We start from the raw sequence: 16,060 nt of genomic DNA on the forward strand, positions 1-16,060 counted from the left end.
CAGGAAACCTTGCCTTCAAGAGGAGGACAGAGAACTGTCCAAGTAGGAGCAGCAGAGAGGCATGTGCTCTCGGAGGGAGGGGTATCAAGGAAGCCAAGGAGGAAATCGAGGAAGAGACAGAGACAGAGAAATAAAGCAAGTGGTAAGATATTAATTGTCCGTTATTCTAAGGTGTTCATGATTCTCTTCTTTCAAATTTTGTGTATGTTTGAAACTTTTCATCATAAAAAGTCAGAAAGAATAAGGAGATCATGCCCTCATTGGGGAAAGGTTGTAAACGTAGTCAGTTTCGAAGACTGGGCTTGAGTAGAGTCCATACCAGAAGGCAAGAAGGACTGTGTTATGCTGGATCCATGACATCAAGATCTTTCATCTCAGCCAGAAGCCCCTCGTGGCATCATTATAATGAAGCCCTGCGGGGCAGCGCTTTCTTGCCAGCCTTACTGTGCTCCATTTCTTTAATGGCCTTTTTGCTCAACAATACAAGAGATCCAAACTGCTGATTCCAGCATAAGGCATAACTCACTACATTTTTTTCACTCAAGCTTTCAATTCTAACTAATGGATTTTCTTTTCTTTTTTTCTTTTTTGAGATGGAGTTTCTCTCTTGTTGCCCAGGCTGGAGTGCAGTGGCACGATCTCAGCTCAGTGCAACCTCTGCCTCTCAGGTTCAAGTGATTCTCCTGCCTTGGCCTCCTGCGTAGCTGGGATTACAGGTGCCTGCCACCATGCCTGGCTAATTTTTTTGTTTGTTTGTTTGTTTGTTTTGAGACAGCGTCTCGCTCTGTCACCCAGGCTGGAGTGCAGTGGTGTGATCTTGGCTCACTGCAACTACTGCCTCCTGGTTTCAAGTGATTCTCCTGCCTTGGCCTCCTGAGTAGCTGGGATTACAGGCGTGCACCACCACACCCAGCTAATTTTTATATTTTTAGTAGAGATGAAGTTTCACTATGTTGGCCAGGCTGGTAATTTCTCTATTTTTAGTAGAGACAGGGTTTTGCCATGTTGGCCAGGCTGGTCTCGAACTCCTGACCTCAGGTGATCTGCCAGCCTCAGCTTCCCAAAATGCTGGGATTACAGGCGTGAGCCACTGTGCCCGCTAATGGATTTTCTAGAGAATTGCTGTGCTGCATTTTTCTTTTGTTTTGTAAGATTCTTTAAGGAATGAGAGTAGGGTGCTTCTGTGATCAGTAAACAAGAACATGGGCTTTACCATAAGAGGGACTTGGATTCAAATCCAGGCTTCTGTGTTTACTGAGCTGTGTGGCCTTAGGCAAATGCCAGCCTCTCTGCGTGTCGCTTGCCTTACCTGTAACACCTATGCGGCAGTTTCAGTTTATTGTTAAACATCAAATGCAGAAACTGCTACAGTGCCAGGCATGGGATAGGAATTGGGGGTAGCTTTTTGGTTTTTTTTTCCTAGAGACAGGGTCTCACTCTGTTGCCCAGGCTGGTGTACACTGGTGCAGTCATAGCTCACTGCACCCTGCTGGGCTCAAGTAATCTTCCAGTCTCAGCCTCCCCAGGAGTTAGGACTACAGAGGCGTGCAACAACATCTGGTTAATTTTTTAAAATTTTCTTAGAGTTGGGGTCTTCCTATGTTGCCCGGGCTGAGGGGCAGCTATTTTTATTTTTATCTGCTGCTTTTTTACTCCCTTTTCTTTGCCTGCCTTCTTTCCTCTTTATCTATCGTCCTCTTTGTTTCATTTGGGCTTTTGCTTTGGCAGTTCCCCCCAAAGAAACTGGAAACCAGGCTGGGCGTGGTGGCTCACACCTGTAATCCCAGCATTTTGGGAGGTGGAGGCGGGTGGATCACCTGAGGTCGGGAGTTCGAGACCGGCCTGGCTAACATGGTGAAACCCCGTTTCTACTAAAAAAACACACACACACACAAAAATTAGCTGGGCATGCTGGCGTGCACCTGTAATTCCAGCTACTCAGGAGGCTGAGGCAGGAGAATCGCTTGAACTTGGGAGGTAGAGGTTGCAGTGAGCCAGGATGGAACCACTGCACTCCAGCTTGGGTGAAGGGTGACACTCTGTCTTAAAAAAACAAAAACAAAACTGGAAACCAATGTGTGAAATTGACGGGCTGTAGCATCACCTTTGCCACCCTGCAGTGATAGGGGAGGTAAAAGTCCCCTGAGAGAGGAGTCGTGTTGATGGTGGTTGAAGTGGGAGGGTGGAAATGGAGAAGTTCAGCCTTATATTAATAGGATCTGTAAGTAAAATTCACAAGCACCCCAACTGTGTGGTTGGCTGAGCATCACAGGTGTAAATTATTAACTCCATGCCCAACAGAATTCAGCTCTCCTCTATTTTTACTATAGGAAAACACACAATAGCTGTGTATTTTGATTTTTAATTTTTTTCTTTTTCCTTCTGTGACTCGAGCCGAAGAGCAATAGCTATTTTTTAAAGTTAGCATTGTGTTCAGGCACATAGTAAACATTCCTCAATGGTGAGAGTTTTAATATTCTTTTCTTTTCTTTTTTTTTATTTTTTGAGATAGAGTCTCACTCTGTTGCCCAGGCTGGAGTGCAGTGGTGTAATCTCGGCTCACCATAACCTCCGCCTCCCAGGTCCAAGCCTCAGCCTCCCAAGTAGCTGGGATTACAGGTGCCCACCACCATGCCCAGCTCATTTTTATATTTTTTAGTAAAGATGAAATTTCACCATGTTGTCCAGGCCGGTCTCGAACTCCTGGCCTCAAGTGATCCACCCACCTTGGCCTCCCAAAGTGCTGGGATTATAGCATGAGCCACTGCGCCCGGCCTTAATGTTCATTTTTCAGCACGTAATTAAGGCAAGATTAATAGAAAGAAAATGGGGTCCCAGATTGCCTTGCCCCAACCCCATCTTCTTTTGGCTTTTGGAGTATGAAAAGGGGGACGTGCTGTGGTCTCCGCCTGAAGCTGGCTCGTCCAGGAGCCCTCCTGGACCCGTAAGGAGGAGAACAAACCCTGGCAAATCCGACTGGCCCGAAGTGGATTTGCTAGAGTGACAGGCAGCAAAATTAATTCAGTAAGGCATTCGTAAGTGTATCACTTCACAAAGGAGTCAAAACTGCAGGAATCTGAATGCAAAGATGCCAAGCAAAAGGACTGGGAGAAGACCTGCCTACTGTGTACATTTGACTCTGTTTTGTGCCTTAAGAGTTACGTGAGAGGCTGAATGTAACGTGGTTAGAATGGAGAACCCAGGGAGGCTTCCTTCAAGATGAAGAGTGAGGAGGGAAAGCTGCCAGGATGCAAGGCTGCTCTGGCAACAGGTTCTTCTCTCCTGTCCCCCAGCCCCTGTGTCTCTTTCTCTGTTGTCCAGTCCTCTACAAATTGTCCAGCCCACTGCAGGGAGCCAGTCTGATGGATTCAATAGTTTGCCCCATTGGAGGGAGTCCTCCTGGGCCACCTGTCAGCCAATGGACCTATTCTGGTCAAGTGTCCTCCCCTGATCTCCAGTGACCTAGGTGGCTCCCAGTCTGGCTTGCCTGGCCACCTTCCGCCTCTGGTGGAGGGCAGGCATCATGCATGTGTTTGGAAAATACATTTGATTTTAGAGTTTAATTCTGGACAGTGGTCTTGGGACTGTCTTCAATAGCAAGGATCATGTGGCCAAGTCCCCATTTCTTTTCACATTTCAGCTGCCTAATTTACCCCTAAAATGTACTCTGTGTGCTGGGTGGGGAAATTCTGAACTGGCTTCTGATTCTGGCTGTCACATCAGGGGACCAGCCTTAAGACTTGGAGCAAGCCGCCACCACTTAGAGTCCCAGTTTGCTGCCCTGTGGCACAGCAGGGTTAGGAGGGAGGAGCACAAACTAACCTGCCATCACCCCGTGGCTGAGTTGGGATTTTGAACTGCTGTTGTTATACATAATAATTTTTATGATTTCGGGCACTGAGAGAGGGAGGCCCTAATTCCTTTACCAGAACTCGAACCCTTGTGTACATAACATTTTTAGGAATCTATGTTCATAGCTGGGGACAGTGGCAGAATGGTGAAGTGTTCCCACTGGTGTCACACCCGTCTCAGCGAGAATCAGCCTTTGTCACAGATCTGCTCCGTGACCTCGGGAAGATGATCTGACCTCTGGACACCTGGTTTTCCTCCTCTGGGAAGTGGGGATACTAATAGGTCCTCCTCCCCGGCTTATTGGAGGAGTAAGAGGCAACACATGCAAAGCATTTAACCAGGAGCCCGGGTAGGGACCTGGCTGTGAGTTCAGAGCCCGGGATTTGTGGGATGGCCAGTGTATGCACTTCCAGTGACTGCTGGCATTACCACAAACCCTTGGTAGCTTAAGATAACAGAAATCTACTCTCTCAAAGTTCTAGAGGCCAGAAGTCTAAACTCCATACTGCTCAGCTGTGCACTGGCTGCGGGCTCCAGAGGAGAATCTGTTCCTGGTCTCTTCCAGCTTCTGGTGGCCAGCGCATTCCTTGGCTCGTGGCTGCATCGCTCCAGTCTTCAAGGTCAGCATCTTCAAATCTCTCTCTGCTCCATCTTCACACGGCCTTCTCCTCGGTGTGTCTAATATCCCTCTGTCTCCCTCTTACAGAGATACCTGCATTGGCCAGATGCAGTGGCTCACACCTGTAATCCCAGTGCTTTGGGAGGCTGAGGCGGGAGGATCACTTGGGGCCAGGAATTGAAGATTATGCTGGGCAACATAGTAAGACCCCGTCTCTACAAAATAAAAAGAAAAGAACTGTATTTAGGGCCCATCCATGTAATCCAGGATAATCTCCTTCCATGTCAAGACCCTTACTTAATCACATCTGCAAAGACCCTTGTATTCACAGGTTCTGGGGATCAGGGTGTGGATATATTTTGGGGAGGGAGACATTTTCAGCCTGTCACACCCAGCTGCGGGGGACATGTTCAAGTTGGCTGTCCTTTTTGCCTCCACAGCCCGTTTGCTGTGGAGTTGTGCCCTTGTCTCCTTCAAGCTCCCCTAGCCACCCACACATCATCTTTCCTGCCCGAGCTCAGCTCCCCATCCTGAGACTTCCTATTTCTGCCCACAGCCACATCATTTTCTCCACCATCCTCCTCAGAACTATCTTTGACCCCTGGTGCTCCTACCCTTTCCTGATGCCACTCCACCTACGCCTTACATCAGTCACCAAATCTCAGCATCACAGTCTGACCAAAAGGGAAACTTCTCATCTGACTCCTCTGATGCACAGAGATGGAGCTGAGCCCTAGAGATAGGGAGTGACTTGCTGGGGTCACATGGTGATTTCATGGCGAGACTGGACCACAGCCCAGGCCCCTGGGATCCACTCCTACCCTGACTGCCCATCGGCAAAATGCTTCCTGAGGACGAGGCTGTCTCCATCCTTCTGTCCCTTCCTCAGCCCTGCCCTTGCCTCCCCTCCTCGGGAGGCTGCGGAAGCCTTGTGGGCCTTCTCCAGCCAGCCACTCTGGCCACTCCAGCATTCCTTTCGCTGCTTTCATTTGGGTCACCCCTGTGGAGATAGCTTCAGTGTTTCCCAGTGACCTAGAAGCAAAGTCCATCTGTTGGCAAGCATTTATTGAGCATCTATTATTATGTGCTAGGGGCTGGGGAGCCCAAGATGAACCAGGCATAGGCCCAGCCTTCAATCAGCCTGGCCCATATGCTGCCTTGGCCTGGCATTCACATTTCCACCTGCTCCTCCTGCCCGCTACACCCACCCACCACTGCCTCAAGCAGCCTACATCCACAGCGGGATGCCTGCACTGCTGCTTCCGCGTGTGCTGGCCTGTTGGCCCTGTGTGTGTAGTATCCTGGCCCCGTCAAGAGCCTGTGCTGTCTTCAGTGCCCTGAAGTCAGCCCCTCTGCATGCACGCCCTTCTGCAGCCCTCTGGCCTCCGTGGCCAGGTGTCGAGTCCTGTTTCTGTCCTGGGTTAACTGAAGCCTTGGCAGCTGCCCTTGCTGCCTCATGGGGTGTTTTTTGGCCTCTATCCCTCTCTCCCTCCACTCCACCCTCCCTTTTTGCTACCGCCTGTCTCTTCTGGTTTTTGCTATTGCCTGGAAGGTAGGGGACGTCACGGTGCTTTGTGCAGTAGAGGTAGCCCTGATTCCATGGCACTGACACCCCCACCTCAAACACAGCCCCCCATGATGTTTCCTCTCTGGGGAAGCACAGCCGTTGCTGAACAGACACAGGCGAGCCCCTCAGCCCGGGTGCCTGTCCCCACACCCACCCAGGATCCAGAAACCTGGGGACCTCACAGGGAGTTCCTGCTCAGTCCCCAACAGGAAGTGTTCCTGCCTGTGCTAGAACTGGGTCTGTCCTTGCTTTCGACCCTGAGAAACCTGTCTGGCTGGAAGGCACAGATGCCTAACATTTTGAGGGACATTTTACTTTTCCTGAGAGTTTGAGATTTTATTACCTATGGCTACATAACAGAGTACCCAAAAGCGAGGTACCTTAAAAACAACCAAAATGCTATTTGCCCACAAATCTGTGGGTCTGGAATTTAAACAGGGGATACTGGGTGCTGTTCCCTGTCTGGGGAGCATCACCTTCACCTAGACATTGGTTGCTTTGCTTAAACATTCCTGATCTTTTGCATACCCAAGAATGAGTTCCATGTTAACTTGCATCTTGCACACCCAGGAATGAGTTGGAGATGTGGCTTCACCACCCCCATGTCAGGGGTCCCGGCTGGTGTAGCTCCGGCGTCCGGAGGATGGCTGGGTCAGCTTGAACATGTGCACATGTCTGGCTGAGCTTCTCGTTCTCCTCCATATAGTCTCAGGGGCCTCTCACTCTCCACGTGGCCTCTCCAACAGGAAAGTAAGGCCCGTTACCTGGTGGCTCAGGGTTCCCAGAACTACAAATGTGGAATCCACCAAGATATCCTAAGGCGTAGCCCTAGAGCTCTGCAGTCTTCAAAGCCGAGCATCTGTCCCTGTCCTGTTTTTTTTGTTTTGTTTTGTTTTGTTTTTTGGGATGGAGTCTCCCTCTTGTCCAGGTTGGAGTGCAGTGGTGTGATCTCGGCTCACTGCAACCTCCACCTCCCAGGTTCAAGCAGTTCTCCTGCCTCAGCCTCCTGAATAGCTGGGATTACAGGTGCCCACCACCATACCTGGCTAATATTTGTATTTTTAGTAGAGATGGGAGTTTCACCATGTTGGCCAGGCTGGTCTCAAACTCCTGACCCCAGGTGATCCACCCGCCTCGGCCTCCCACAGTGCTGGGATTACAGGCGTGAGCTACTGTGTCCGGCCTCCTGCCCTGTTCTTCATCCAGCACCCTGAAGTGAGCCCCTCCATGCGTGCCCCTTGGCACAGCTGGCACAGTGTCATCTCTGTCACATTCTGTTGTTTCGGGCAGCCCGGATTCAGTGGAGTGATCTATAGAGGGCATGAATACCAGGAGGTGCATTTCACTGGGGGCTACCACTGTAACAGATGACTACACATGTCCTATCTTTCCAGGTGGAGTCTAACTCTTCAAGGGATGCAGGGATGTGTTCTATCCCACAGCCCCTTTCAGAATGGCTCACACCTAGGAGTTGCTTGATCTACATTCATTTTATTGAGAAGGGAACAGGGAGATCACAGATGCCATGGGGGCATCTTGGAGGGCCTGTCATGCTGCTTACCCCTTCCTCACCAAGCACTTCCCCTGGCATTGGCTGGAGGGAAAGGTAGCCATTTGGGCTACGTTTGATAAATGAGAAAGCTGAGTCTCAGTGAAGTTTTTAGTTTATACACTTGCCAAGGACCAAATGATAAATTGGCAGATTGAGGTTGAAAGCCTAGTTATGCTCATTTTTTATTGAAAACTACGGAAATAAATTTACTTTTCAGAAATTGATTTTCAGGTAAATTTCTCTGAATGCATCTCATCTGTAGACCAAGACATATATGTATTTTTTACATTTTAATTTTATTATTTTTTTATTTTAATTTTTAATTTCTTTTTTTTTTCCAAGACCGGGTCTCACTTTGTTGTCTAGGCTGGAGTGCAGTGGTGTGACCGTGGTTCACTGCAGCCTGGACCTCCTGGGCTCAGGTGATCCTCCTACCTCAGCCTCCCGAGTAGCTGGTACTACAGGAATGCGCCACCACGCCCGGCTAATTTTCTTGTATTTTTTTTTTAGTAGAGAGGGTTTTCTCCCATATTGTCCAGGTTGGTCTCGAATTCCTGGGCTTACATGATCCACCTGCCTCAGCCTCTCAAAGTACTAGGATAACAGGCGTGAGCCACTGTGCCCAAGGGCTTGTGTTTGACCAGACATCACTCTCTGTGAGTCATCCAGCACTGTGCCTTGCATGGGGACATACTTGCTATTTGTGTGGTATGTGTCTTTTTAGCATACAGAATTACCTTTCTTTTCTTCTTGAAACTGTGGATAGGTTATTATATGAGCAATCATGAGGTCACCACCACCTCCACCAATTTGGAAATTAGGGAACTAGGATTTCCCTTGGAGAGAGGGTGGTCAGGGTTTACAAATAAAAATACAGGGTGCTTAGTTAAACAGAATTTCAAATGAACAACAAATCACTTTTAATGTAAATATATCCCATGAAATTTATGGGACATGCTTATACTAAAAAATCACTCATTGTTCATCTGAAATTCTGATGTGACTGAGAATCCTGTATTTTTTTTGGCAATTACAAAACTAAAACTGTAGAACCAATGCATATGGATTAGAAGAAATATAAAGTTCTAATGTAAAGAAATGTAAGGTTACCTTAAGAGATCAGAATGGGTTCTTTAGCAAGACTTGATTACAACTGAAGTTTGTAAAAAAAAAAAAAAAAAAAAAAAAAGGTATATTTACAAAAACACTTCTAACCTCTTGTAAGGTACCTTAAGAACGTGCCAATCAGAAAGGGGGTTAGGGCTGGACGTGATGTCTCACGTCTATAATCCCAGTGCTTTGAGAGGCCAAGGTTGGAGGATCACTTGAGCCCAGGAGTATGAGAGCAGCCTGGGCAACATAATGAGACCCCATCTCTACAAAAAAATAAAAATTTTCTGGGTGTGGTGGCCTGCATCTCTAGTCCCAGCTACTCAGGAGGCTAAAGCAGGATTGCTTGAGTCTGGGAGTCTGAGGCTACAATAAACTGTGATCACACTGCTGCACTCGAGCCTGGGTGACAGAACAAGACCCTATCTCAAAAAAAAAAAAAAAATGAGATTGATCAACAATAGAAAATGAAAGGTCAAAGGAAAACCTTTGGGCTGGGTGTGGTTTTGGATCATGCCTATAATCCCAGCACTTTGGGAGGACAAGTGGGTGGTTCGCTTGAAGTCAGGAGTTCGAGACCAGCCTGGCCAACATGGCGAAACCCCATCTCTACTAAAAACACAAAAATCAGCTGGGTGTGGTGCTGCATGCCTGTAATCCCAGCTACTTGGGAGGCTGAGGCACGATAAATTGTTTGAACCTAGGGGGTGGAGGTTTCAGTGAGCTGAGATTGCACCACTGCACTCCAGCCAGAGCAAGACGCTGTCTCAAAAAAAAGAGAGACAAACTTTGTTCATTCTCCTCAACACCATCTGGAAGCATCAACTTCCAGGCTGAGACGGCTCGGATCTTATTGTGGAGATGCACTTGCCAAGTGTCTTAGTCAGCTTGGGCTGCTATCACAGAGTATCATAGGTTGGGTGGATTACACAACAAGCATTTATCACTCACAGCAGAGGCTAAGAAGTCCAAAGTCAAGTGTCAGCATGGTTGGGTTCTGGGGAGGGCTCTCTTCCTGGTCCCCAGATGGCCAGCTACATGTTGTGTCCTCACATGGCTGGGACAAAGAGGATGCACCAAACTTTGAGGGGTAGGGACCATTAGGGTCATCAACTAATTACCCATGTTTACCAAGAAAGCTTGTTATAAATTGGCTTCCTGGCCGGGCATGGTGGCTCACGCCTGTAATCCCAGCACTTTGGGAGGCTGAGGCAAGTGAATCACCTGAGGTCAGGAGGTTGAGACCAGCCTAGCCAACATGGAGAAACCCCGTCTCCACTAAAAACGTAAAAATTAGCTGGGCGTGGTCGTGGGCATTTGTAATCCCAGCTACTCAGGAGGCTGAGGCAGGAGAATCACTCGAACCTGGGAGGCGGAGGTTGCAGTGAGCCGATACCGCACCACTGCACTCTAACCTGCCGACAAGAGCGAAACTATGTCTCAAAAAAAAAAAAAAAAAAAAAGAGAAATTGTCTTCCCCTGCCTCCTGGGAGTGAAGGTGCTGATCTATGAACCTATGTCCCCAGCCCTCTGAGGGTGATGATTCAATACAAAGCCATTGGGGTTTTTCTACATCATTCTCTCTATGAGCTTGGATGTTACGAGGGTGGTCCATTCTTTTATTTATTTTTTATTTTTAATTTATTTTTATTATTTTTATTTATTTTTTTGGGACAGGGTCTTGCTCTGTTGCCCAGGCTGGAGTGCAGTGGCATGATCTTGGCTTACTGCAGCCTCAACCTCCTGGGCCCAGGCGATCCTCCCACCTCAGCCTCCTGAGTAGCTAGGACCACAGGTGCACGCCACCACACCTGCTTAAGCTGATCCATTCTTGTTGTGCTGGGTCACCCCCAGGTGACACTCAATGTCAATAAGTCGTGTTTTATTCCAACAACTACGCTTTGTTTTTCTGGATTGCTACTACAGCAAATCGTAGATTCCATTTCTTCAGCATATAAATGTGTAACAAGAACAAGTAGCAGTCGGGCTCGGTGGCTCACACCTGTAATCCCAGCACTTTGTGAGGCTGAGGCAGGCAGATCACCTGAGGTCAGGAGTTCGAGACCAGCCTGACCAACATGGAGAACCCCTGTTTCTACTTAAAATACAAAATTAGCTGGGTGTGGTGGCACACTTTGGGAGGCTGAGGCGGGTGGATCACTGGAGTCCAGGAGCTCAAGACCAGCCTGGGCAACATAGCAAGACTCCATCTCTAAAAAAAAAATTAAGATTAACCAGGTGTGGTGGCACATACCTGTAGTCCCAGCTACATGGAGGCTGGGGTGAAAGGATCGCCTGAGCCCAGGAGGTCAAGGCTGCAGTGAGTGCACAGCCCGGGCAACGGAATGTGACCTTGTCTCAAAAAAAAAAAAAAAATCACTGCATTATTTTAATAAAAACATGTATCTTATTGGCTGGGTGCGGTGGCTCATGCCTGTAATCCCAGCACTTTGGGAGGCCGAGGTGGGAGGATTGCTTGAGCTCAGGAATTCAAGGCCAGCCTGGGTAATATAGTGAGACATCTATACTACAATTCAAAACAACAATAAAAAAATTAGCTGGGCATGGTGGCACACACCTATAGTCTTAGCTACTCAGAGGGCTGAGGCGGAAGGAATGCTTGAGCCCAGAAGGTCAAGGTTAAAGTGAGCCCTGATGGTGCCATTGCACTTCACAGAGTGAAGAGTGGGTGACAGAGTGAGACCCTGTCTCAAAAAAAAGAAAAAAGATAGCTAGGAGACCAGCCCGGCCAACAACATGGTGAAACCCTGTCTCTAGAAAAATACAAAAATTAGCCGGGCATTGCGGCGGGTGCCTGTAATCCCAGCTACTCCGGAGGCTGAGGCAGGAGAATCACTTGAACCGAGGAGAGGGAGGTTGTGGTGAGCCGAGATTGTGCCATTGCACTCCAGCCTGGGCAACAAAAGCAAAACTCCAATCTTAAAAAAAAGAAAAAAGATAGGTAGATAGATGTATCTGCAAATGATTCCTAGGAGCAGCCCAGGCCTAGAGAGTGAAACCACTCATAGTGACTCACATCAACAGGCCCTTTTGTCAGCGGACATTTCCATAATTAGAACTTGTGACCAACACATCCAACCACGAGGATATATCACAAGTACTTGTCTCCAGCGCTGGTTTCTTAGCAAAAAAAGAACTTGTTAAATGTCAGGGCTTTGTGTTTTTGCCTTTGGGCTTTTGCCATGCCTGGTTATTGGGCACCTTCTGGTAATAAACAGTTGAAAGGAGCTGTTCCCATGTCTTATTTAATTCTCTCATTAAGCCTGTGGGCCAGAGGTTCTTATTGTTCATACCCCTGGATAAACACACTGAGTCCCAGGGAGGTAAAGTGCCTTGGCTGAGGGCCACCCAGGAGCTGGTGGTGCCTCAGCTGAACCCAAGTCCACGGACCGTGGAGTTCGCGCCCTCTCACTGTGGCACACGGGCCTGAGCCTCAGGAACACTGCAAAGTAGGTTGGCTTCCCCCTTACGGAGCCGCTATCCGGGACAGCCTCAATCCCTCAGGGCCCCTCTCGGTGCCTGCTTGGCTGACTGGGCAGCCCAGAGAGAACAGTGACCCAGAAAAGCAAGAGGAGAGTTTCCAGGAGGACAGAACACTGGTGCTATCAGTTGCCAGGAGCAGCGTGTGCCATGTGTGACCCTGCTCTGCTGTGGCTTTTTGGTACGTGCTGTGCCCTCAGCCTGGGCTGCCGTGGACTGGCCGTCCCTACCCCTCCAAGACTTAGCCCAAAATCTTACTTTTTTTTTTTTTCGAGATAGTTTCTCACTTGGTCCACCAGGCTGGAATGCAGTGGCACAATCTTGGCTCACTGCAACCTCCATCTCCCGGGCTCAAGTGATTCTCCTGCCTCAGGCTCCCAAGTAGCTGGGATTATAGGTGCCCGCCAGCATGCCTGGCTAATTTTTGTATTTTTAGTACAGATGGGGTTTTGTTACATTGGCCAGGCTGGTCTCGAACTCCTAACCTCAGGTGATCCACCCGCCTCGGCCTCCCAAAGTGCTGGGATTACAGGAATGAGCCACTGCATCTGGTTTCCAAAATATTACTCTTTTCCCCAGAATGGAAATACAATTATTATTCAAAATATAAGAGTAATCTTAAAAAAAGTTTTAAAACGTTTTATATATACATGTAAAATTTATATGCACATTATATATATCAAATGTGTGAATATGTATTTTTGTGTTTATAAACACTTAAACTATGTAAATTTATATATAAAACTATAACATGAACATGATATTATACTATGTATATGTTTGGTAACCCTCATTTTCACTCACTACAAAATAAATGTATTTTATGTAGTAAGTATAGATTTACATAATTTTTTCAAGGTAAATAGTTAAAAAAATATAAAGCTAGTAAATGCTCATTGCAAAATAAATATTGCTAAAAAATATCAAGAAGAAAGTAAAACAGCACAAAAAGCCCTCCTTCTAACATTATTAACATTTGGCAAACATCCTTTTTTTTTTTTTTTTTTTTTTTTTTTTGAGACGGATTCTCACTTTGTTGCCCAGGCTGGAGCACACTGGGGAGATCTCAACTCACTGCAACCTCCGTCTCCCAGGCTCAGGTGATTCTCCTGCCTCAGCCTCCCCAGTAGCTGGGATTACAGGCACCCACCACCACATCCCAGCTAATTTTTTAAATATATATTTTTGTGGAGACGGGGTTTCACCATGTTGGCCAGGCTGGTCTCCAACTCCTGACCTCAAATGATCCACCCACCTTGGCCTCCCAAAGTGTTGGGATTACAGGCGTGAGCCACCATGCCCGGCCCAAACATCCTTTTTTACACACATATACACCCATATTTTTATATAAATAGCTTCAAATTATATATACACTGCTTGGGACTTTTTAAAAAACTTCAGCAAGATCTTGGGGACATCCTTCCATGATAATACGCATAGCATGAGATTGTTCTTTTTAATGACTACATAATATTTTATTGTGAAAGCATAACTTTATTGAACTTATGTATAAACACTAGTGGTGAGCATCCATCTTTCAGCTTTTCAGAATTAAAAACAACACTGTGATGAGCCATCCTTATACATGGATTCTTTCTGGAATAAGAAATAAATGGACTGAAAAATTAGAATGTACAATTCTAGAGGTCCCACATTGTCAAATTATGTTGAAAAATGTGCACCACGAAAAAGTCTAAAAGTTCAGCCAAGATTCACATGGGTCATTTCTGGGCAAAAGGACCAGGCATGGTTTTGTTGTTCTTCCTATTCTTCTGTCCTCCTCAGCTTTTCTATTCTAAGTGTGTCCTTCGTTATGCTGATGCAAGTTGGCATTTTTACATTGCACAAGAATATATGGTTTTAATCCACGTAAGTGTCACCTCTGACGACGCTCTCTTTTCAGTTCCTCCTGCACCACACTTGCTCTCATCATCTGCTACAGGGGAGGGACCTGTTAGCCCCGTGCCTAAGTTAGCACCAGCAGGAACCCACAGGTGTTCAGTGGGGAGTCGCTGACTGCCTTGGAGAAGCGTATTTGAGACAAGCTGTTAATGGCTCACAGTCCTAGGGTAACCCCCTCGGCTGGCACCTGCATTTAGCACAGCAGTGAGCCAAGCAGTTTCCAGCTTGTGGGAAAAAAGCCTTGAGGGGTCCCTAAGGGCAAGAAGGCCTTTCCTGGCTCAGTCCAATCAGACACCTGCTGCGGCTGTGCTTCTTCTGGCCACAGGTCCCTGTCTTTATTGGTTCCCTGCACTGACCTGGCCAAAAGGAAGCTGCTTGCTTCTGGGCAGCAGCTGTTCCCTCCCCCAGAAAGTCTAAAAGGACACAGAGGACATCTTCAGTATTTCTGTAGAGGTCACAAGTGAAGTGGGTTGCTGTTTTATGTTTGGTTGGTGCTGAGACACTTCCTCTTTCATATTTGTCTTATTCAGACCATCTCCTCCATCCCCCTTGGAGTCTGAAAAAGGGGAAATTGAAAGAAAAACTGAAAATTTCAAACCGAGCTACAGTGCAGGAGACCATGCTGTCATCCTGAAGCAGAGGCTGGGGACATCACCAAGAGGATCACAGCATCCTCCAGGGTTCAACTGAGGCCACTGACCCAGCCTTTTTCTTTTATTTTCTTTCTTTCTTCTTCTTTTTTTAAATAGAAATCAGAGTCTTGCTAGGTTGCCCAGGCTGATCTCAAACTCCTGAGCTCAAACAATCCTCCCACCTCAGCCTTCTAAAGTGCTGGGATTACAGGCTTGGGTCACTATACCCGGCCTGACCAGGGACTTTCTTCCTCCCCTCATTCGAACTTTCTTAGCTCCCACTCAAGTCTTCCTAAATGCTATGTGGTATTCTTGGGACTCCTAATTCCTAATTTTTCAGGAAGTGAAATGATATTCTTAAAGTAAAAACCAAAATCTGCTTTTGCTCAATTCTTTGACTTTACTGTATTTATATGCCATATAGAGAGAGAGAGAGAGAGAGAAAGAGTGCATATAGATATACACACACATATGTACACACACACACACGCACACACACAATCAGATTGTGGTAGCTTTTGGAAACTCTCTGAGGCACAGAAAATAAGTTGCCTGACAAGACATCAAAGAATTGCAAAAGGGACCACAGCCCCAAAGGCCTTACTGACTGCTTTGCGATTTGTAGCATGACTGCTGATAAGCATCTATTTGCTTCAGTAAATAGAGATGAAGTAGAATCATAACATTTGTTCCAGGAAAGAGTAACTAAAGTGGCAAATCATAAACAACAAAGCATAAAAAAATCTTAACCTAGTGGACTAAAAGATTTCTTGCTTTTTTCATTTCTGCTAATGGCCTCTCTCCCTTGGCACTGCCAGAACTGGTCCATTAAAGGTGAATCGAGCCTCAGTTTGCAGGCAGGATGTGGTCCAAAAGATCATTTGTAAGTTGGTTGTTTGGACCAAAGAATGTGTTTCCCCCTAGAAACCGTTTTTCTCAGGGTGACTGGGTTCTCAGTTTCGCTTGTACAGTGCTGTTCAACTTCCACTGAAGCTGAGCTCTGGGTCTTTGAGGGCAGGTTCTCTGCAGTGCAGGAGGGAGAAAACAGGTCACCTCCTGCTTCTTTGCATAGAGCCCTGGCTCTGAGCACAATTTAAGCATAAATTGTTTTCTTTTCTACTTTCCCAACTCCCTTTTGGCATCCAGGTCCAGGGCCCTAGTCCCTGGATTGCAGCACCCTTTCCTAATGTGCTTTACCCACCTCTGGGCTGCTTGCCTGCTGAGGGGGGTCTGTGACCCCAAATTACCCACTTACTCCTGCTTCCTGACCAATCAGACTTCCATTTCCTCAGGGCAGTTGATATCAGCTAAGGGCCAGGGGAAAA

General features: G+C 47.2%; 1 protein-coding gene across 8 annotated transcripts in view; it reads left to right on the forward strand.

The window, feature by feature from the left end:
- Window positions 1-16,060, forward strand: part of AMZ2 (archaelysin family metallopeptidase 2) — a 50,878-nt gene that overhangs the window by 16,979 nt on the left and 17,839 nt on the right. For 2 of the 8 annotated variants that reach the window (XM_055101720.2, XM_034942776.3), the window contains exon 2: window positions 4,329-4,472. The exons of 4 other annotated variants lie outside the window; for them this stretch is intronic. Coding sequence is in view for 1 of the 4 variants with exons in the window: in XM_055101716.2 (XP_054957691.1) it covers window positions 4,658-4,672 (15 nt within the window). In the remaining 3 variants the exon portion in view is untranslated. Of the gene's footprint in view, window positions 1-4,328; window positions 4,473-4,558; window positions 4,673-16,060 lie in introns of those variants that run through there. 2 more of the 8 variants (XM_055101716.2, XM_034942781.3) reach the window with 2 other exon arrangements.

The sequence above is a fragment of the Pan paniscus genome, chromosome 19 (assembly GCF_029289425.2).
Source record: "Pan paniscus chromosome 19, NHGRI_mPanPan1-v2.0_pri, whole genome shotgun sequence".
NCBI classification, from domain to species: domain Eukaryota; kingdom Metazoa; phylum Chordata; class Mammalia; order Primates; family Hominidae; genus Pan; species Pan paniscus.